An 18,223-nucleotide genomic window follows, 5' to 3' on the forward strand; every position below is an offset into this window, starting at 1 on the left:
GCATGAAGAGTATTTTGATTGTGTCTTTTAGTTTTAATGTTTGATTCACTCTCCCATTTCCGCATCGTGTATATAGTTATGTTACTGCTCCAGATACGCAGTGGATAATCTCAAGTTTTTTTTTTTTTTTTTTGTAGTTACTTGACTCACATTTAGACTATAGTGGTGGATGCTGTGGTGTGCGGTTTTTCCTCGGACCTATGACTAGACCATTTGGAGAATTGACAAGCAATAACAGTGCCGCTGGAAGGATGAGTACTGAACAATCTGAATTGTCTGAAAAAACACAGTTAAGGACTGAGCATTTACTAAAGGAACAACGGGAGTCTGGTACTGTGTTAACCAGTTCAGTTATCCATGAAAAATCAAATCAAGTTTCTGCTAATGCGACAGAGAATTCTGTTATTTTACTATAATAATAAAACATATTAAAAGAATTAAAAATTTAATATTTTAAATGAAAAAATTAAATTAGAAATATTATTTATTTAAATTTGATAATCAAAATATTTTTTTTTAATATAATAAATATTCAATTACTGTAATATTTTTTTTATATAATTAAATATATATTAATATTTTAATTTATAAAATATTATTTATTAAAATAAAAAAAAATATATTATAAAATTAAAAAAACTTTAAAAAAAATGTTAACCAGTTACCGTTCCAAACAAGGTTAACATATTTTTCTAGTTTTTTTTTGTTTTTAATTTTTTAATATGTTTTATTTATTTTGGTTTATTAAATAATATTTTATAAATTAAAATATTAATATATATCTAATTATATTAAAATATTAATTTAATTAAATATTTATTAAATAAAAAATATTTATTTATTATTGAATTAAAACAAATAAACTTTTAATTTATTATTTTTTTAATTTAAAATATTAAATTTTATTTCGTAATTTATTATTATTATTATTAAATAAAAATTAAAAAGGTAAATTAAAAGAAATAAAAAAAAAATAACCAGCAGACGGTTAAGTGTTATTAACGAAAAGGACATAATAGAATTTTTTGGAGATATGCTGAGACGGAGAACTATTCCTTATGTTTTCTCCTATATTCTTTTATAAAGTTGGTTAAATCATATCTATACCTTATATGAATTAATATATACGTCTTGGAATGATAACAGGTTATGTTCGACACAGATCTACCTGTAACTTGACCCAAAAAAAGTTTATTCGTTACTCAATTTGTTACCAGCATAAATATTTACTTAAAAAATATTTATGAATATTTTAAAATCTAAATATCTTTATGAATATATGCATATATTCATAAATATTTAAAAAAATATATTTTTATAATTTATTAAAATAAAATTATAAAAATATATAAAATAAAATATAAATTAAATTAAATATTAATTAAAATTTAATTTTATAAAAATATAAATTAATATTAATTTTAATTAAATTTAACTTAATAAAATATAAATTAAATATTTATTTTTATTTTTTTACTGTTAACAAATATAATACGATAATATAATACATATACCCGTATAAGAAGGTATTTTAATCCTTTATCTACAACCCACAACAAAAATCTTTTTTGGCATCCCGTTGTATTCATCTCTCTCGTTGAGCCCATTTTTATCTCTATCTTTTTAACAGTACATGTCAAAAACTACTGCAATATGTCAACCATTAATGGTAGGTTTCTTTGACTGAAAAAACATATTGTTATAATTTGTCCTAACTTAGTAGCAGTGTTTTTGTTTGAAAGCAGTTTTTGTCCTTCCTTGGGATAGCAAGGAGTTACTAGTTTTTTTTTTTCCTTGGTACATGCCATGTTCATATTGGAGCGTGACAATGAGAGTTCTTAATCAATAATCTTGTCTTCTGCAAGCTTGCAATGATGGAGGACGACTCCTAAAAAGAACATATGTTAACACAACATTCGTTGACATCAAATATGTAACAATTGCAACTTACTTCAAATGAAAATTGAATCAAACAAGCATGTTCACCCTGTCTCACGAGTTGGTCGTTCCCACCACCCAAAAGTTCAAACCCATCGTTGCACTCCTTCACTCTCCCTGTTCATGTTCCATTGCAGAACCCACCAACCTTGCCGACCTCCTACAAGGCAACCTTCCATATTCGTATCTTCACCAAATCCACACACGCATTTTCCAACTTGGTGCACACCAAGACAACCTCGTTGCCACGCGCCTCATTGGACACTACCCATCACGCATTGCTCTTCGCGTCTTTCACCATCTCCAAAATCCAAACATCTTTCCTTTCAATGCCATCATCAGAGTTCTCGCCCAAGAGGGTAACTTTTTTCACGCCTTTTCTCTGTTCAAAGATTTGAAACGGCATCCACTTTCGCCCAACGACTTTACTTTCTCTTTCCTCCTTAAGGCATGCTTTCGGTCCAAAGATCTCCGTCACGTAGAACAGATTCATGTCCACATTCAGAAGACGGGTTTCCTCTCTGACCCTTCTGTTTGCAATGGCTTGGTTTCTGTGTACGCGAAAGGGTACAACCACTTGCCATCTGCCCGAAAAGTGTTTGATGAAATTCCTGACAAAAGGGTAGTCAGTTGTTGGACTAGTTTGATCTCTGGTTTTGCTCGGTCTGGACAGAGTGAGGAGGCTTTGCGGCTTTTCCATGTGATGATTAGTCAGAACTTGCTTCCCCAAAGTGATACTATGGTCAGTGTTCTATCAGCCTGTTCTAGCCTTGAGGTGCCAAAAATTGAGAAATGGATTAACATTCTTTCAGAATTGATTGGTGATGGAGTGAGTACTAGAGAAACTTACTGTGATTCAGTTAACACGGCGCTGGTTTATTTGTTAGGTAAATGGGAGAAAGTTGAGAAGAGTAGAGAAGGGTTTGATCGAATTTCTGCAATAGGAAAAAGAAGCGTGGTTCCTTGGAATGCTATGATAAATACATATGTTCAAAACGGTTATCCTGTGGAGGGCTTAAGTCTTTTCCGTATGATGGTAGAAGAACCAGCCACTACACCTAACCATATCACAATGGTTAGTGTGCTTTCAGCATGTGCTCAAATTGGTGATTTGAGTTTTGGAAGTTGGGTTCACGATCACCTAATATCTCTAGGACATAAAGACACCATTGCCTCAAACCAAATTCTCGCCACATCTTTAATTAACATGTATTCAAAATGTGGCAATTTGGATAAGGCAAAGGAAGTTTTTGAACATACAGTCAGCAAAGATGTGGTCTTATTCAATGCGATGATCATGGGTCTTGCAGTATATGGTGAAGCAGAGGATGCATTGAGACTCTTCTACAGAATGCCAGAATTCGGCTTACAACCCAATGCTGGAACGTTTCTTGGTGCTTTAAGTGCATGCAGCCACTCTGGACTATTGGAAAGTGGGCGCTGGATATTCAGAGAAGTGTCCCTTTCCCCTAGTCTTACATTGGAGCATTGTGCTTGTTATATTGATCTTCTTGCAAGAGTAGGATGCATAGAAGAAGCTATGAAGGTTGTGATTTCCATGCCTTTCAAGCCTAACAATTTTGTCTGGGGTGCTTTGCTCGGAGGCTGCTTGCTCCATTCTAGAGTGGAGTTGGCCCAAGAGGTTTCCAGGAGGCTTGTTGAAGTAGACCCAGACAATTCTGCAGGCTATGTTATGTTGGCAAATGCATTTGCATCTCAGAATCAATGGAGTGATGTCTCGGAGCTGCGGTTAGAAATGAAAGAGAAGGGAATCAAGAAGCAACCAGGAAGTAGTTGGATTGTTGTGGATGGAGTTGTGCATGAGTTTCTCATTGGCTGTTTGTCACATCCTAAAATTGAGAGCATATACCATACATTGGGTGGATTGGTGAAGCATATGAAAGTAGCAAGCCATTGCCTGCTTGTATGCTGTTGTTAAATAAGCCGTGATTGCAGTAACAGGAAATTGCGCAAGTAATTTCTTGTCAAAGCTTGCACCTTTGGTTATATGAGCAAGGAGTATTTTTGAGGGAACTAAACTTCAATGTTGATTTTTTTTTTTTATCTTTGACCATTTATCAGCATGACGACAATTTTGAGACTAAACCCCCTGGGTGGTTGTAGATTGTGTTGTGAATAACAAGTAATTAGGTAGCATCCTCCTGCATGAGATGTTCATTTTATGATCACACTCCACTTATACACGACCATTTAAAGGTAACTAATTTTTTTTTTCCATGTATGAATAATTTATTTAATTATATATATCTTGCATCAAATATAAAAAAGTCAGTTTTTTTTGTCAATATTGGTAAGTGAATAAAGCTGTACAATGAAATTACAACTAACAAAATGTGTGATATTTATACATTGTACTGGAAGGTAGTATGAAATTTATCGAATTTATCAAAATCTTTCTTAAAATAATCCATAAAATACATATACTTTCAAGTACCAACATAATTTTACAAGTTATAAAATTTTAAAGGTTAAATTTTACTTTTAGTTTTTTAATTTATTTTTTACATTGAGTTTGGCTCTTCAACTTTATACACATTTCAATTTCGTCCATGTTAAGTCTGTAAAATGGTTTATTTTCATCATTTCCATCACAAAGCTTACGAAACATGATAAGAGTATGATATGATCACTATATACTCACATACGAATATGAGTTCAATTATTTTCTTGCTTGCAATATTTTATTTTTTAAAATAACGATTGACAAAGTTATATTTGTGGCTAGGCAATTTTTTTAAAAGTTACTATTGCTGGTCCTCTAGGCAGTACATTAGTGATTCTGTTCAGATTTTGTAAACTGCTTTTTGAATAGTTGTGTTTTCTTTTATGTTTTGTTCAGAGTGCAAAGGCTTAAATGTGAGGGTGTGCTAAGTCCCTATTTTCTTGTATTTTTCATAGTTAATAGCATTCCTTTTGGGCCTTGTTTAGTTCTAATTTTCTCTTTTTTGCTCAAATTTATTTATCATTGTAAAAATCTTAATTTTTGTGAACATGTGTTAATTTGGAGTTTTTATATAGACTTTTTGTTAATAAGTTTAAAAGTAAATTCTGACGGCTTTGATTACTGTTGCATGTTTGATTCATAACTTTTTTCCATAGTTATGTAATTAAATTGATTCTTTTTGCATTGCTTTATTGATTCAATTATTTTTAATTTGGATGTAAGAACGTAATTTTGAAAATGTCAAACAATTTGTAGAGGTGTTGACTTTAGAGTTTAGTGCAGTTCATTTTCTTAGCTTGCTGGTGCAGTGAACTTGAGAGGAGAAGCTTGGGTAATTCTGTGCTGTGATAAACCCTGCAGTTCCAATCCAGTGAAGTTAAGGGTAGTCATTGCTGAAGTGTGAACAAGACTTGAAGTAGGCTGGAAGTGGAGCTGAAGAAACTGGCTGTAGGCTGTCATTTCTAAAGAATTATAAGCTAAACAGGCTTGGAAACTGCACCTGACCTGAACGTGACTTGATGGAAGAAGCTTGCATGGCAAGCTTGAATAAGCTGGAGATGTGACCTGAAGCTGGTTGGACCAAGGGAAGTAACCTGCTCCTGCAAGTTGGGACTCAAAGAGGCAAAATTAATCAAGCTAAGCTGACCTGCACTAGCCTGGCCTGAAGATTGGAGCTGACTTGTTTTACTTGCTACCTATTAGTCTTGTAATTGTGTTTTAACTAGTCTAGACAGATTGTATATACTTTAGACCTGTCATTGGCAGTTGCTATTATGACTGTTTTTAGGAAGTTTTATAGGTTTTCCAGTTTTAAATCACAGCAGCATATATAAGGCTTGTTCATAGACAGATTTACTTGTTTACAATACAGCTTCCTTAGCATAGTTTTCAATAGTAGTAAAAGCTCTATAGTAGGTCCTGTAATTGGAGTTCTGTCCGTTCATCTGAAGTTCTCTTGCTGCCTTATACTCCAAAGGAGCTAGGTTGCAAGTGCTTCAGAATCTTTGTACTTTCACACCAGTTTACATCAAATTCAAGTTAGTTTACATGCAATTTTACTTTTCTTGCAAACTTCTACAGATTCCTCTACTGCTTTTACCTTTACGTTTCTGTCTTTTACTTTCTTGCACATTTACATTTGATGCTTTTACAATGCTTTCTCACTTCTACATCAGAATTCATTTTTCTGTTGATGATCATGTGGCTTTTACTTTTGTAACCTACTAAACTCAATTATGGATTCGTGCTGAGACTTAGTGAGTATAAAGTAACCGCCTATACACCAAGGAATCCGAAATGATCCTTGGCCATCAAAAGTAAAACCTAATGAACATCAATTGAGAGTTATTGTTTTCTTGTTAGACAGCTTTTACATGCTTTTCTTTACTGCCTTTAGAAGCTTTCTTTAAATTCCCAGTTCTGCATTTGATTTCAATTCCAGCACTTACTTTCTAACCTGTTTTTACTTTCAACAATGCAATTTAATCATTTGAAACTCATTCCAAACGTTTGATTTCAGTTTTGTTCCAGATTACTCATAGGTAGTAATTCTCGTTATCTCCCGGGCACCAGTTTTTCTTTGTTTTGAATGTTGAGTTTTGATTTCTGCTGCTAAATTCCAGTTCCAATTACTGTTTCATGATTGTTTCTACATAAGATTCATGCTTCTGCATTCAATAATTACAGATTTAGCTCTTAGTTTCCAGTTCTAGCCATTTAGTTAGGTTTTCTAGGTAGGTAGTTTGCTAATTTTAGGAATTTGATGTGTATATATTGTCAACATCTGTCTCATTCATTGGTTTATTTATTGGTTTAATCATTCACGAAGTCCTTTTTTTCGCGTGGAATCTCAATTTAGTCCCTTTGTTTTTGGAAATCTCAATTGGGTCCCAAATTTATGAAAATTGTAACAATTGGATCCTTTCCGTTAAATTGTCTCCAACGGCGTTAGTGTGTGTCTGACGTGGCACGCTGTAGTCTGACGTGGATGACGTGCCACGTCAGACACACACTAACGCCGTTGGAGACAATTTAACGGAAAGGATCCAATTGTTGCAATTTTCATAAATTTGGGACCCAATTGAGATTTTCAAAAACAAAGGGACTAAATTGAGAATCCACGCGAAAAAAAGGACTTCGTGAATGATTAAACCATATTTATTTGTTCATTTGGAAGACCTCTCTGCTACTGCACCTTTGTCTGTTAGTAACACTTCACAGAAGAAAAAAGCTTCAGCTACCTACCAAAACTAACGAACACATTTAACTATTAAGTTGTGGGAACCAAAGTACGCATATTCATGGCAGTGTTTACACGTTGTCCCTGTCCACAAACCTAATAATAGCATTGCAAACATGATAGCGTGTTCAGGTTCTGTATACAAGTTTGAGGATTAAAAACTAAAATGAATGGGCAATTTTACAATAAATGCTTCAAATGAATTCTCTAAGATTGTCCCCTAAAAATATGAACATCAAGTACTAAATCTTCTTCGTTTGTTAACTCAAAGACGCAAACATTTCCAGGTTGCAACTTACATTCTTTTGCAAATGGGCTCCAACCTTGAGACAGCTTTGTTGGAACAGCACCAACCAGTTTTACCCGCCATGATTTATTCCCAAACTGTAACGTCACCTGTTTCTTGTGGAAGTACTCTCTCACAAAATCAAGTGGTACACGCTACATCAAATTATATTTGCATCAGCTAGATATGATACATCAATTCTAACTATCAACAAAACTATAACAAATAACTAAAACCGATCACATATGGTGGCTAATAGCAACTTAATTTGCTTCATAACTAAAACCTACCGATCTGAAATCTCCCCTATGATTTGCCCTTATTTTGAGCGTGAAAAAAGGATTTACGGACGTGAACTTTGCTGCTTCTTGCATAGCTCCATTTGTGAATGACATGACAGAAAAACCACATGAATTTAGAATGAACCCTACACAATATTGAAATATCTTGGAAGATGTTATAAAAGTAATTAAAGCTATTATTTACCTTTGATGGAAAAAGTATCAATACATCTAAAGTCTTGGATTTTCGTAAGGTCAACATATTCTCTATCTGATTCAAAGGAAGAAATCTACAGTCATTACTTTACACAAATAGTACGGTGTAATTTGAAAGAATAACCAACTTAAGATTACCTTGTGAACTCGAACATTTATCTTGTGAAATTGGAATTATTGACACTTTAAAACATGGAGCTTGGCTCTCGGTTAGCTCAAAAATGCAAACATCCCCAACATTCAAATAGTTATGTGATACAAAAGCCCTCCATCCCTTGAAAAATTTGCCATTCTTTAATGTAACGTGCCAAGTTCTCCCATCCAAGACTTGAAGGAGGATATCTTGTTTGCCGGTTTCCTTCAAATACTTTTTAGTAAAGATGGACGGAATGACCTGAGTTTATTCTTACAAAAGTTAGGAAATATAAAAATAACGTAATTGTTCCGGCTTCAAACAAAAAATATTGAAAACTATGTTAATGGTTAAAAAGAAGCTTGACAGCTCACCAAAATATATCCATTCACGTTTGTATCCTTCAGGGTAACCATAAAAGAAGGAGTTTCAGATCTGGTTGCACCACTATTCTCTGAAACAATCGAACATGATATGTCATGAAAAAATCACTTAAAAGCTCAAAAGATCCCTATAAAGAAAAGGATGGTCATGAAATAGATAATGTTTTAATCTAACGTTTCCTTTTTAAATAACTCCACAAATCTAGTACCTTGAAGCAGATCAACTTTAACTTGGACGTGCTGAGGTAAACTGGAGCCTGGCCCAATTGGGTGTTTCCTTGGTTTCTTAGAAAGCCCAGGAAGAGATGGTGATGTTGGAGCTACCTCAAACAAAACATTACTAGAACTGTTTTGAGTGTTGTTGGAGGGATAATTTATTTCTACGGCACATGTATTGTATATGTGTACCTCTAATGTACATGTTTGTTGGTATTTGAACGTCACAAGATGACCGTAGCCAAGGGAGTAATAAGTGGCAAATTCCTTCCATCCCTTTTCCAACCAAACATTACCAGTACCGTCTTTAGTCCAACATAGTTCCCATTCAATGCCATCGGGAACCTTGAGAAACAAAGGGTTTAACAATCTACCACCATATTTCCGAGTGAACTCCTTTGGAATCATCTGCAAAACTTTATGTTAGAACACATGAAGAAATTCACAAGTTTCATCCTACATTTATATACCATGACAAAAGTTTCAGTGGAAATGGAAATGAACATAGAGAAAGAGTATGTAAAGGAAATAATGCTCACAATTTTTCCCTTTTGGAGAGTAGTATCCACAATAATCTTGAAGAAGCGGAACTCGGAGGGAAGAGGATCAATTCCTGGGCAAGAAGAAGTCATGGCTGATGTGACTCGGTTGGAATAAAAGGTCCCTGAGGTGAAACTCAGCAGGTAGCTAGCACTAGTGGAATCAGAAACAATGAATCAGCCGCCAAGAAAAACACATAAAAATCACAAAAGCAGCTAGCACGGTAGAGTGAAAATGGTAGACAAACCTGTTCATACAGATGGCACCCACATTGTAAAGCAGAAAAATGGAAACAAATTCAATTCAGAAACATTAATTATTTTCAACTTAGCTACACCTAGGATAGGGTGAGGGCAGAAAGCATTGGCGGCTTGGAACTAGGGTGTTCGCCAAGTGCACCTTATCGACAGGAAATAGAGAAAATATCTTATGATGATTCTGCATTTATCCATCAAGCTTCTTAGTGTGAGGCAAAACCAGTATGCAATTAATTTGATCTGATGATCTTCGGGGTTTTAAACTGTGAAAAAAGTAACAAAAAATCTTTTCTTATCCTGAGCAGGTTCAACCACGAGTAGGAGTTTAACATATGGCTACGGGTGGACAAAATAAACTGTACTGGACTGTATTGTTAAAAACTACACTAAACTAAAAACTAGTTTATCGGAACTGAACTAAAAAGTAATTCAGATGAAATGAAATGAACTATAATTTGCTTTATGAAACTGCAGTATACTAAACTGGTCTAAATTGCAATGAATTATAATATAAATTGAAGTGAACTAACTGTACTAATTTTTAGAATATATTCAATAGTTTTTTCTGGAAAAAAAAAATTCTAAAACAGAAACTGATAAAACAAAATAAGTTTCACTGTAAATTCAAATCTGCCCCATGTGTTGGTACCTAAAACCAAGAAGCAGTTTTATGAACACAAGGCCTGATAACATCATTCCTTATAGGATAAACAACATTCAGAAAGTGTAAACACAGAACATAATACTTCAAAAATGAAGTCAGCAAGTTGAGTGACTCCACAATATTATCATCCATAACATATGAAAGCCACGTAACTACTATATACTATTTCCGGATCCATCTTAATAAGGCACGGGTCCATTGATCTCAAATCAAGAAAATGCATTTCTTTATACCCATCCTAATTAGTAAAGAGGTCACAATTATGACCCATTAGAACAGGGACAATGCATTGAGGTTGACATCCTTAATATATACCTCCTGGAATAGATCCCAATTTCAAGATTAGATTTTTTAAAGAATATATGAGAATTTCATCATTAGATAAGTTGCATTTTGTATTTTCTCTCTGTATCTTAGCCTTTTCATTTCCTCCTTTCATATTATTTTCCATGAAATTACCGTTTCCAGATTTTCGATTTCTTTTCATCCCACATACATATAGCACTCATAATCTTTGCCAACTATGTATAGTCAAAAGGGGTATAACATTCTCCATATTGTTCAGCTTTATCTTCATGAATATCATAAGCCTAACTAAAACTAAAAAGTTCAGTATTTGGAACAATCACTTAATGATTCCCCAAAATCCTCACAGATTTCTCCTAAACTCTATCCTCCTTCAATCAAAACAAACTAGTTATCCAATGTCACCCCGCCGGTCTAAACGCGGAGTAAACATAAAACCAGAGTTAACCAATGTGCCCCATTGACAAAAAAGCAAAAAGATCATATAACACCCTTTCAAAGCAATAATCTTTCATTAGTTTCCATCAAACTCCTCATAAAAAAAGTCTAAGCTTTGAACAACATACAACACTAAAACATACATAATCTTGAAAGAAACCTAGAATTAGCAAAGAAGAAGATAAACACAACACAAGTCATTGAATTCATGAACGGAAAAAGAAAGAGAAAAAGTGTGTAAAAGAAAGACACCAGTGGCAAATGCAGCAAGCCTCCCTCAGCCCCAAACATTAAGACGCCTCGCTCAGGCCACAAATGTCAGGGTCACGGTGAGCAGTAGCACGGCAGGACCAGGGCAGGTCACCGTAAGTTGGGTTTTCGTTCAAGCTATCCTTCTCTGACTCACGTTCTAGGACAAAATGGAAAAGGTGGTGTGATGGAAAACAACAAGGTTTAGTTGCTTGATTTCGGAGACACTGAGAGATAGGATTTCAAAGTAAATTTTTGAATTTAAAATAAAATAGATTATAATTAATATAGAATTTAATTGATGTTATTATTAAAAAAAATTATTTGAATTATAATTTAATATAAAATAATACAGTTAACTATAATTTAATATAGTTAAATTATTTTTATTCACTGGTGTAGCAGACTGCACTGACGAGGACACACCATCTCATCGTTGTCGTGGAGTTACTTTTGAAGGACAAAACAAACTTGTGCTATTTTGGGAAACAGCAACATAATGTAGAATGAATCCCCTCTTACCATTCCACTTATGCTACTCACAAACAACTGTTGTCCAAGTGTTGTGTTTTCACTTGCTTCCTAATGTCACAACATTGCTTTATATCAGTTCATTAATAATCTTTTAAATGAAAAATACAGTGTCATAATTACAATATTTTTAGAAGAATATTAGCTCCTGAATAATTATGTAATATATAAATATTAAACCGATTATTAATATAATTTATGCACATATGTTAAATTTTAAATAGATGGTAGTAAATTTGATTTAAGATGTCTACAATTTTTATTAAACATGTGTCTATAATTTCAAATCCTTTTTCTAACAAAATTGTCATAAACTAGACTCGTAACCATTATCTCTTTCCACTTATCTTATTTGCTTGATGTTCACTCTTACTTAATTTTATTTTTATGAAAAATTAATGTAGAATTAATAACATAAAATAAGAATTTGAATTTTCCACGTTAAAATTATTGTTATTATTAGTTTGGATTACTGAGTACATATGTAGGTGGTAAATATAAATTTTAAGTTTGAAATAGATTGTAAGTATTATACCTAGCAGTAAATTTAATTTTCTTACATCAGGTAAAGTTAATTTTGCATTTAACTAACAAAACGTCCTACATATATCAGGTTTTTGTCTTAATATCATGTCGAGTATCAAAATTATTTTATTTTTAATTTATATTAATAATCAGTAATAAAAAAGATAATATCAATCAATTTCAAATTAGTATTTATTTTCAAACATATATTTTTATCATATGAATTTTTATTATTATATTTATCTCTTCAATTATTAATATACTGTTATTTTAATTAATATATTTTCGTATACTTTTTAAAACTACTTTAAACCTGTATTTAAATATTTAATAATTTTATTTTTCTTTATTTTAAATTGCTAGAATAATAAAATTTTCAATTTTCAATTCTATAAGCTGACGACGGCGCCAGTTACTGCCGGAACCAGCGCCGATGTCACAGATGCGTGGGCAACTCTATCAGCACAAGCGCCGCTATCGTTTTGACCTTTTTTCATGCTTAAAACTGTGTGTGGGAAGGATGATGGAGATGGTTCGGTTTGTGGTGTTTCTGTAGGAAGTGGCGAGAAATGAAAGTGATGAAAGGACGAAAAGGAATGGAGGTGTAGAAGGGAAGGAAATGGAATTGAGGAAAAATGGAAAGAAATATGATGTAGCGGGTGATGAAAAGTAGATGTTATCTACCCTTGCAGAAGAACATTTTGACGAAAAATTACAAAGCATGAAGAAGCGAAATTGCGCACCTAAGAAGGAATTAATGTAAGGGAATTGTCTCTAGATTCTCCAACTCGAAACAAATGATATTCTGTCTCCTCCTACGTCAAATTTTCAATTAACCTCCCTCTCACTCTCGGCATTAGCCTTATATAATCTTCACGTTCCTGCAAATTCTACCCAGAAGTCATTATTCACCAAATGGATTGACCCTTTGCCAGAGTTCTTCCTGAATAAACCTTGAGATTTTTCTATTACAGAGTTTTTATGAGAAAACAAAAACCCTAAATAAGAGATTTTTGGATTAAACTTACCTTCACTACGAAACTGACCGATTCTGATTGGGCTCAAGCATGTGAATCCTACCGTGAGTCCAAAGTTGACAGAAACCATTCAAGAATGCGAGAGAGGATCTCCAAAATGTCACACAGTAGGTTTTTGGAAATGCTAGGGTTTGAAAATGGCTGAGAGTAAATCATGTAGCATGTGTTTGAAAACGTGGAAGATCCCGTGTTTTTGACCAAAATCTGGAAGCTCGAAGAATGTGGAAGCACAACCGTTTTTGTTTTCTTCTGCATCAGAGAATGGCCCACCTTATTGACAGGAAAGAGAAAATATCTTGACTGTGATGATTCTGCCATTAATTTGAACTGATAATCTTGGAGATTTCCAACTCTGAAAAAATCAACAGAAAATCTTTTCTGATCGTGAGCAGGTTCAACTACGTATTACACAAATCTGCATGACAACGGCATTTATGGAGTAGCATCTCATCGTTATGGTGGAAGAGTTACTTTTGAAGCACTACCGAATCCTCTCTTACCATTCCACTTATACTAGTTACAAACAACCCTCCAAGTGTTGTGTTTTCACGTGCTTCGTAAAGGATTTTCACAACATTGTTTTATTCATTAATAATCCTTAAATAAAAAATACAGTGCCATGATTATAACTCTTTGGAAAAAAAATTAGCTACTGAATAATCATGTAAGATATAAATATCGAACCGATTATTAATATAATTTATGCACATATGTTAAATTTAAATAGATGGTAGTATAATTTGATTTAACATGTCTATTTTATTTTTTAACTTTGATTTCTCTTTTTATTGAATACGTGTCTCTAATTTTAAATTCTGTTTCTAACAAAATTTTCATAAGCTTCAAGTTTTAGACTCGTAACCATTATCTTCTACGTATCTTGATTGCTTAATGTTCATTCCTAATTAATTTTTATTTTATGATTAAAAATTAATGTATAACTAATAATATAAAGTAAAAATTTGAATTTTCCATGTTATTATTATTATTACTATTGGTATTATTGTTTGTTATTTTGAATTACTGAATACATATTTATGTGGTAAATATAAATTTTATGTTTGAAATAGATTGTAAGTATTATACTTACCAGTAAATTTAATTCTATTACTTTAAGTAAAGTTAGTTTTGCATTTAACTACCATAACATCCTATATTATTCAGGTTTTAGTCTTAATATCATGTCGGAGTATCATGATTATGTTTAGTTTATATTAATGATACCAATATCTCATTATATTCAATATTAACAATTCAACATCTTACTTATACAATACATTGCTAATATCTATGACAAACATTATATTTCAACTACATAAGAACAATTACAAATATCTCAAAAATCATCATTTGTGTTATCCACATCAAAATACTTTAAATATATATATATATATATATATATATATATATATATATATATATATATATATATATATATATATATATATATATATATATATGAGTTTGCTAAATTGCGCACGCTCTTTTTTCAGTGGTATATTTTAGTAATGTATATATACAAGATTTTTGTAGACAAAAATATCCTCATATATTATGGATTTTAAATTTTAAAGTCAAAAGTATTTGAATAACAAGAAAGCTCCAACCCTTACTCACCCTCCTCATTTCTCTCAACCCTTCCTTTTTCATCTCTCACCCCAACATTTTCTCTGCCATTCCTATCATAGCCCCAACTAAAAAAATAAGAAACATTTACGGTTAAACAATTTTTTACAAAAAATGATTTTATAATGAGTTTTCATTTTATAATTTTTGTCTTATCTAATTTTATCTAATTTTCACAAGCATAATGACATTAAAAAATTGGTAATTGGCCTAGAAAAAAATAAAAAACATTCGATGTTAAACAATTTCTCAAAAAAATGATTTTGTAATGAATTTTCATTTTATAATTTTTGTCTTATCTAATTTTCACAGTACAATGATGTTTGAAGGAATTGGTAATTGGCCTAGAGGATTTTTGTAGAGATGTCAATATCCACATATGATGAAATTAGAGAGGTTAGTAAAGATGATAAAATTGAACAGATTTTGAATAAACCTTTGCTTAAAAGCGAATATGCTAATGAATCAACTCTTTACAAATGTAAATTGTTTAACTGTGTTTCTTATTTTTTTCAGTTATGGCTACCGTAAAAATGAGGAAGAAAATGTTAAAGTGATAAAGATAAAAAAAAAGATTGAAAGGAATAACAAGGTGAGTAAGAGTTTATAACTACACTAGAGATGACGTGTGTGTATATATATATATATATATATATATATATATATATATATATATATATATTTCATGAGTTAGGTTGAGTATAGGTAATGCGCTGTTTATTATCTGTCCCTCGTCTAAAAATTACTGTTCATTACCCGCCTGTTTCCCTAACAACGCATACGTAAACTTTTAATATCATGTATTACAACACTCTTAAAAGATAATATTTTCAATAGTTGAAAAATTTTGTCCTGTTAGTTTTTCTTTATTTATTTTAATAATTTGACAAGTATATGCACTAAGATAATCCGTATTATTATATAAGTTAGCATATTAGATTAAATCATAAAACTATAACTTTTTATTTATTTTAAGGTGTATTAATTTGTAGTTTTTTTAGTGATAAGTATTAGTAGTGGGCCAGTCTCCAGAAAAAAGAGGTCGGTTGAAGGTAATTTCTTCACGCACCCCTATGTTTACTTCCTTCACCCATACTTTTAGAATTTCAATTATACTATAACTGAAACTAATAGAAAATAATTTTTTAAGTTCTTCCGTGTTTTAGTTATAGTTTCAAACTGTGTAATCATATATATTTTGGATTTCATAATTTGGAGTTCAAAAATTTTATTTTTATATGTTTCATATGGTACAATTTAAAAGGTAGATTTGCATTTTAAATTATACAATTTGTAATAAAAATTTGAATTTTAAATTGTATAATTTGTTATATGAATTTAAAATATATTTCCAAATAGACAAAAAAATCTTCCAAAATCAATCATCTTAGAAAAATCACAAATCGAAATTTTAAATTATATTTTGAATTATATAATTTATAATCTGAATTTATATTTTTGATTATATAATTAATGATATAAACTTAGAAGATGATTTAGAATTTAAATTAAATTTCGAATTATATAATATATAATACAACTTTAAAAACAATCAAAATGTAAATTATATATTTCAAATAGTAAAATCCACAATGAAAAAGTCTCTCCTCCAATAGCACTGTTGTCCCTTTTGATGTGGCTTTCCAAATTTTGAGCCATATTCTCTCCCACAAGGAGAAAATACTAACGCTAGGTTCCAAAGGCATTCTCTCAATAAAATGAAACGGCTCTCCAAAGTTCCCAAATGGAGTTGGGTGTAGGACGTTGCAGGCTTTCGGCAGTGTGGAGGACGCTGATGCTGTGAAAGAAGGGATAATATTAGGATTTTTAATATCTTTTAGTCAAGGATAGTTAGGTAATTTTTGTAAGACTATGGGGGTGTAAAAAAGAAAACATGTAATTGCAGTAAGAAAGACCCCTAGATGAAATCCACGAAGATCCAGTACCCGCCGTTGTGTGTTTGGTGGCCCATATTTGGAGGAGTAAGAAATATAAACGAAGCACCGTTTTTTTCTCACTTTGGCGCTGAGATTGAGAAAAGGGAACTCTCACGAAACTCAACTCTCTCTCTCTTTCTCTCTCTCTCTCTCCTTCACCCTCTTCTCTCTGCAGCCAATCCCCATTTCAGATCGAGCCCTTCTTCTTCCTCCACCCTTTCCCATTCGCTGTGGTGACTGCTCTCTCATCTTCACCACCAAGAGTAAGTTCCTCTTCCACACCACTTTCTTCTCATCTCGTATTAACCGTCAGCTTCTCTGACTTTGTCTGCTTTTCCCTCTTTGAACTTTCCGTCTCCTGTTGAATATTTTTATTTGAACTTGTCCCAGCTTAAGTGAATGATATCCAAACAGCTCCCTCTCTTTTGTTCATCTGTTTTGTTCATTTTTAGGCAAGGGCTTTGTTTTTTCATCCTGTGGAGCCAAATGCTTAAATGTTCTGTGACATTGTTCTGCCATTGTAGGTGTTGTTTCGGAAGTTAGGAAGTAGATTTGGAACTGAAAATTTCTTGCACTGTGCCAATGCTGGTGGTGGTTTTCATTAGCAGTCAAAATCTATTAACAATTGGCTAATTGGCGTATATGTGCTGCATGAAGAGTATTTTGATTGTGTCTTTTAGTTTTAATGTTTGATTCACTCTCCCATTTCCGCATCGTGTATATAGTTATGTTACTGCTCCAGATACGCAGTGGATAATCTCAAGTTTTTTTTTTTTTTTTTTTTTTTTTTTTTTTTTGTAGTTACTTGACTCACATTTAGACTATAGTGGTGGATGCTGTGGTGTGCGGTTTTTCCTCGGACCTATGACTAGACCATTTGGAGAATTGACAAGCAATAACAGTGCCGCTGGAAGGATGAGTACTGAACAATCTGAATTGTCTGAAAAAACACAGTTAAGGACTGAGCATTTACTAAAGGAACAACGGGAGTCTGGTACTGTGTTAACCAGTTCAGTTATCCATGAAAAATCAAATCAAGTTTCTGCTAATGCGACAGAGAATTCTGTTATTTTACTATAATAATAAAACATATTAAAAGAATTAAAAATTTAATATTTTAAATGAAAAAATTAAATTAGAAATATTATTTATTTAAATTTGATAATCAAAATATTTTTTTTAATATAATAAATATTCAATTACTGTAATATTTTTTTATATAATTAAATATATATTAATATTTTAATTTATAAAATATTATTTATTAAAATAAAAAAAAATATATTATAAAATTAAAAAAACTTTAAAAAAAATGTTAACCAGTTACCGTTCCAAACAAGGTTAACATATTTTTCTAGTTTTTTTTTGTTTTTAATTTTTTAATATGTTTTATTTATTTTGGTTTATTAAATAATATTTTATAAATTAAAATATTAATATATATCTAATTATATTA

At 31.9% G+C, this 18,223-nt stretch overlaps 2 protein-coding genes across 4 annotated transcripts; one reads left to right on the forward strand and one right to left on the reverse strand.

Moving 5' to 3' along the window:
• Positions 1-1,803: 1,803 nt before the first annotated feature.
• Positions 1,804-5,949, forward strand: LOC148193587 (putative pentatricopeptide repeat-containing protein At3g08820). The gene is made up of 2 exons (XM_088098304.1): positions 1,804-4,155; positions 5,212-5,949. Exon 1 carries the CDS (start codon positions 1,979-1,981, stop codon positions 3,875-3,877), a length of 1,899 nt encoding a protein of 632 aa, XP_087954430.1. The 5' UTR covers positions 1,804-1,978; the 3' UTR covers positions 3,878-4,155; positions 5,212-5,949.
• Positions 5,950-7,227: 1,278 nt separating this feature from the next.
• LOC148193588 (B3 domain-containing transcription factor VRN1-like) lies at positions 7,228-11,305 on the reverse strand. 3 transcript variants are annotated; one of them, XM_088098372.1, is made up of 8 exons: positions 11,115-11,305; positions 9,197-9,350; positions 8,651-9,065; positions 8,433-8,512; positions 8,064-8,319; positions 7,915-7,980; positions 7,719-7,804; positions 7,228-7,583 (listed from the first exon to the last, which is right to left on the reverse strand). In XM_088098372.1, exons 2-8 carry the CDS (start codon positions 9,287-9,289, stop codon positions 7,350-7,352), a joined length of 1,230 nt encoding a protein of 409 aa, XP_087954498.1. In that variant the 5' UTR covers positions 9,290-9,350; positions 11,115-11,305; the 3' UTR covers positions 7,228-7,349. The 3 variants fall into 3 exon arrangements, with proteins under 3 accessions (XP_087954498.1, XP_087954500.1, XP_087954499.1); XM_088098374.1 differs by lacking the exon at positions 11,115-11,305 and adding an exon at positions 9,535-9,932; XM_088098373.1 differs by lacking the exon at positions 11,115-11,305 and having other exon boundaries at positions 9,197-9,476.
• Between the last annotated feature and the right edge of the window lie 6,918 nt (positions 11,306-18,223).

This window comes from Vigna umbellata, chromosome 9 (assembly GCF_029865625.1).
Source record: "Vigna umbellata cultivar VRB3 chromosome 9, Vumbellata_1.0, whole genome shotgun sequence".
Taxonomy (NCBI): Eukaryota; Viridiplantae; Streptophyta; class Magnoliopsida; order Fabales; family Fabaceae; genus Vigna; species Vigna umbellata.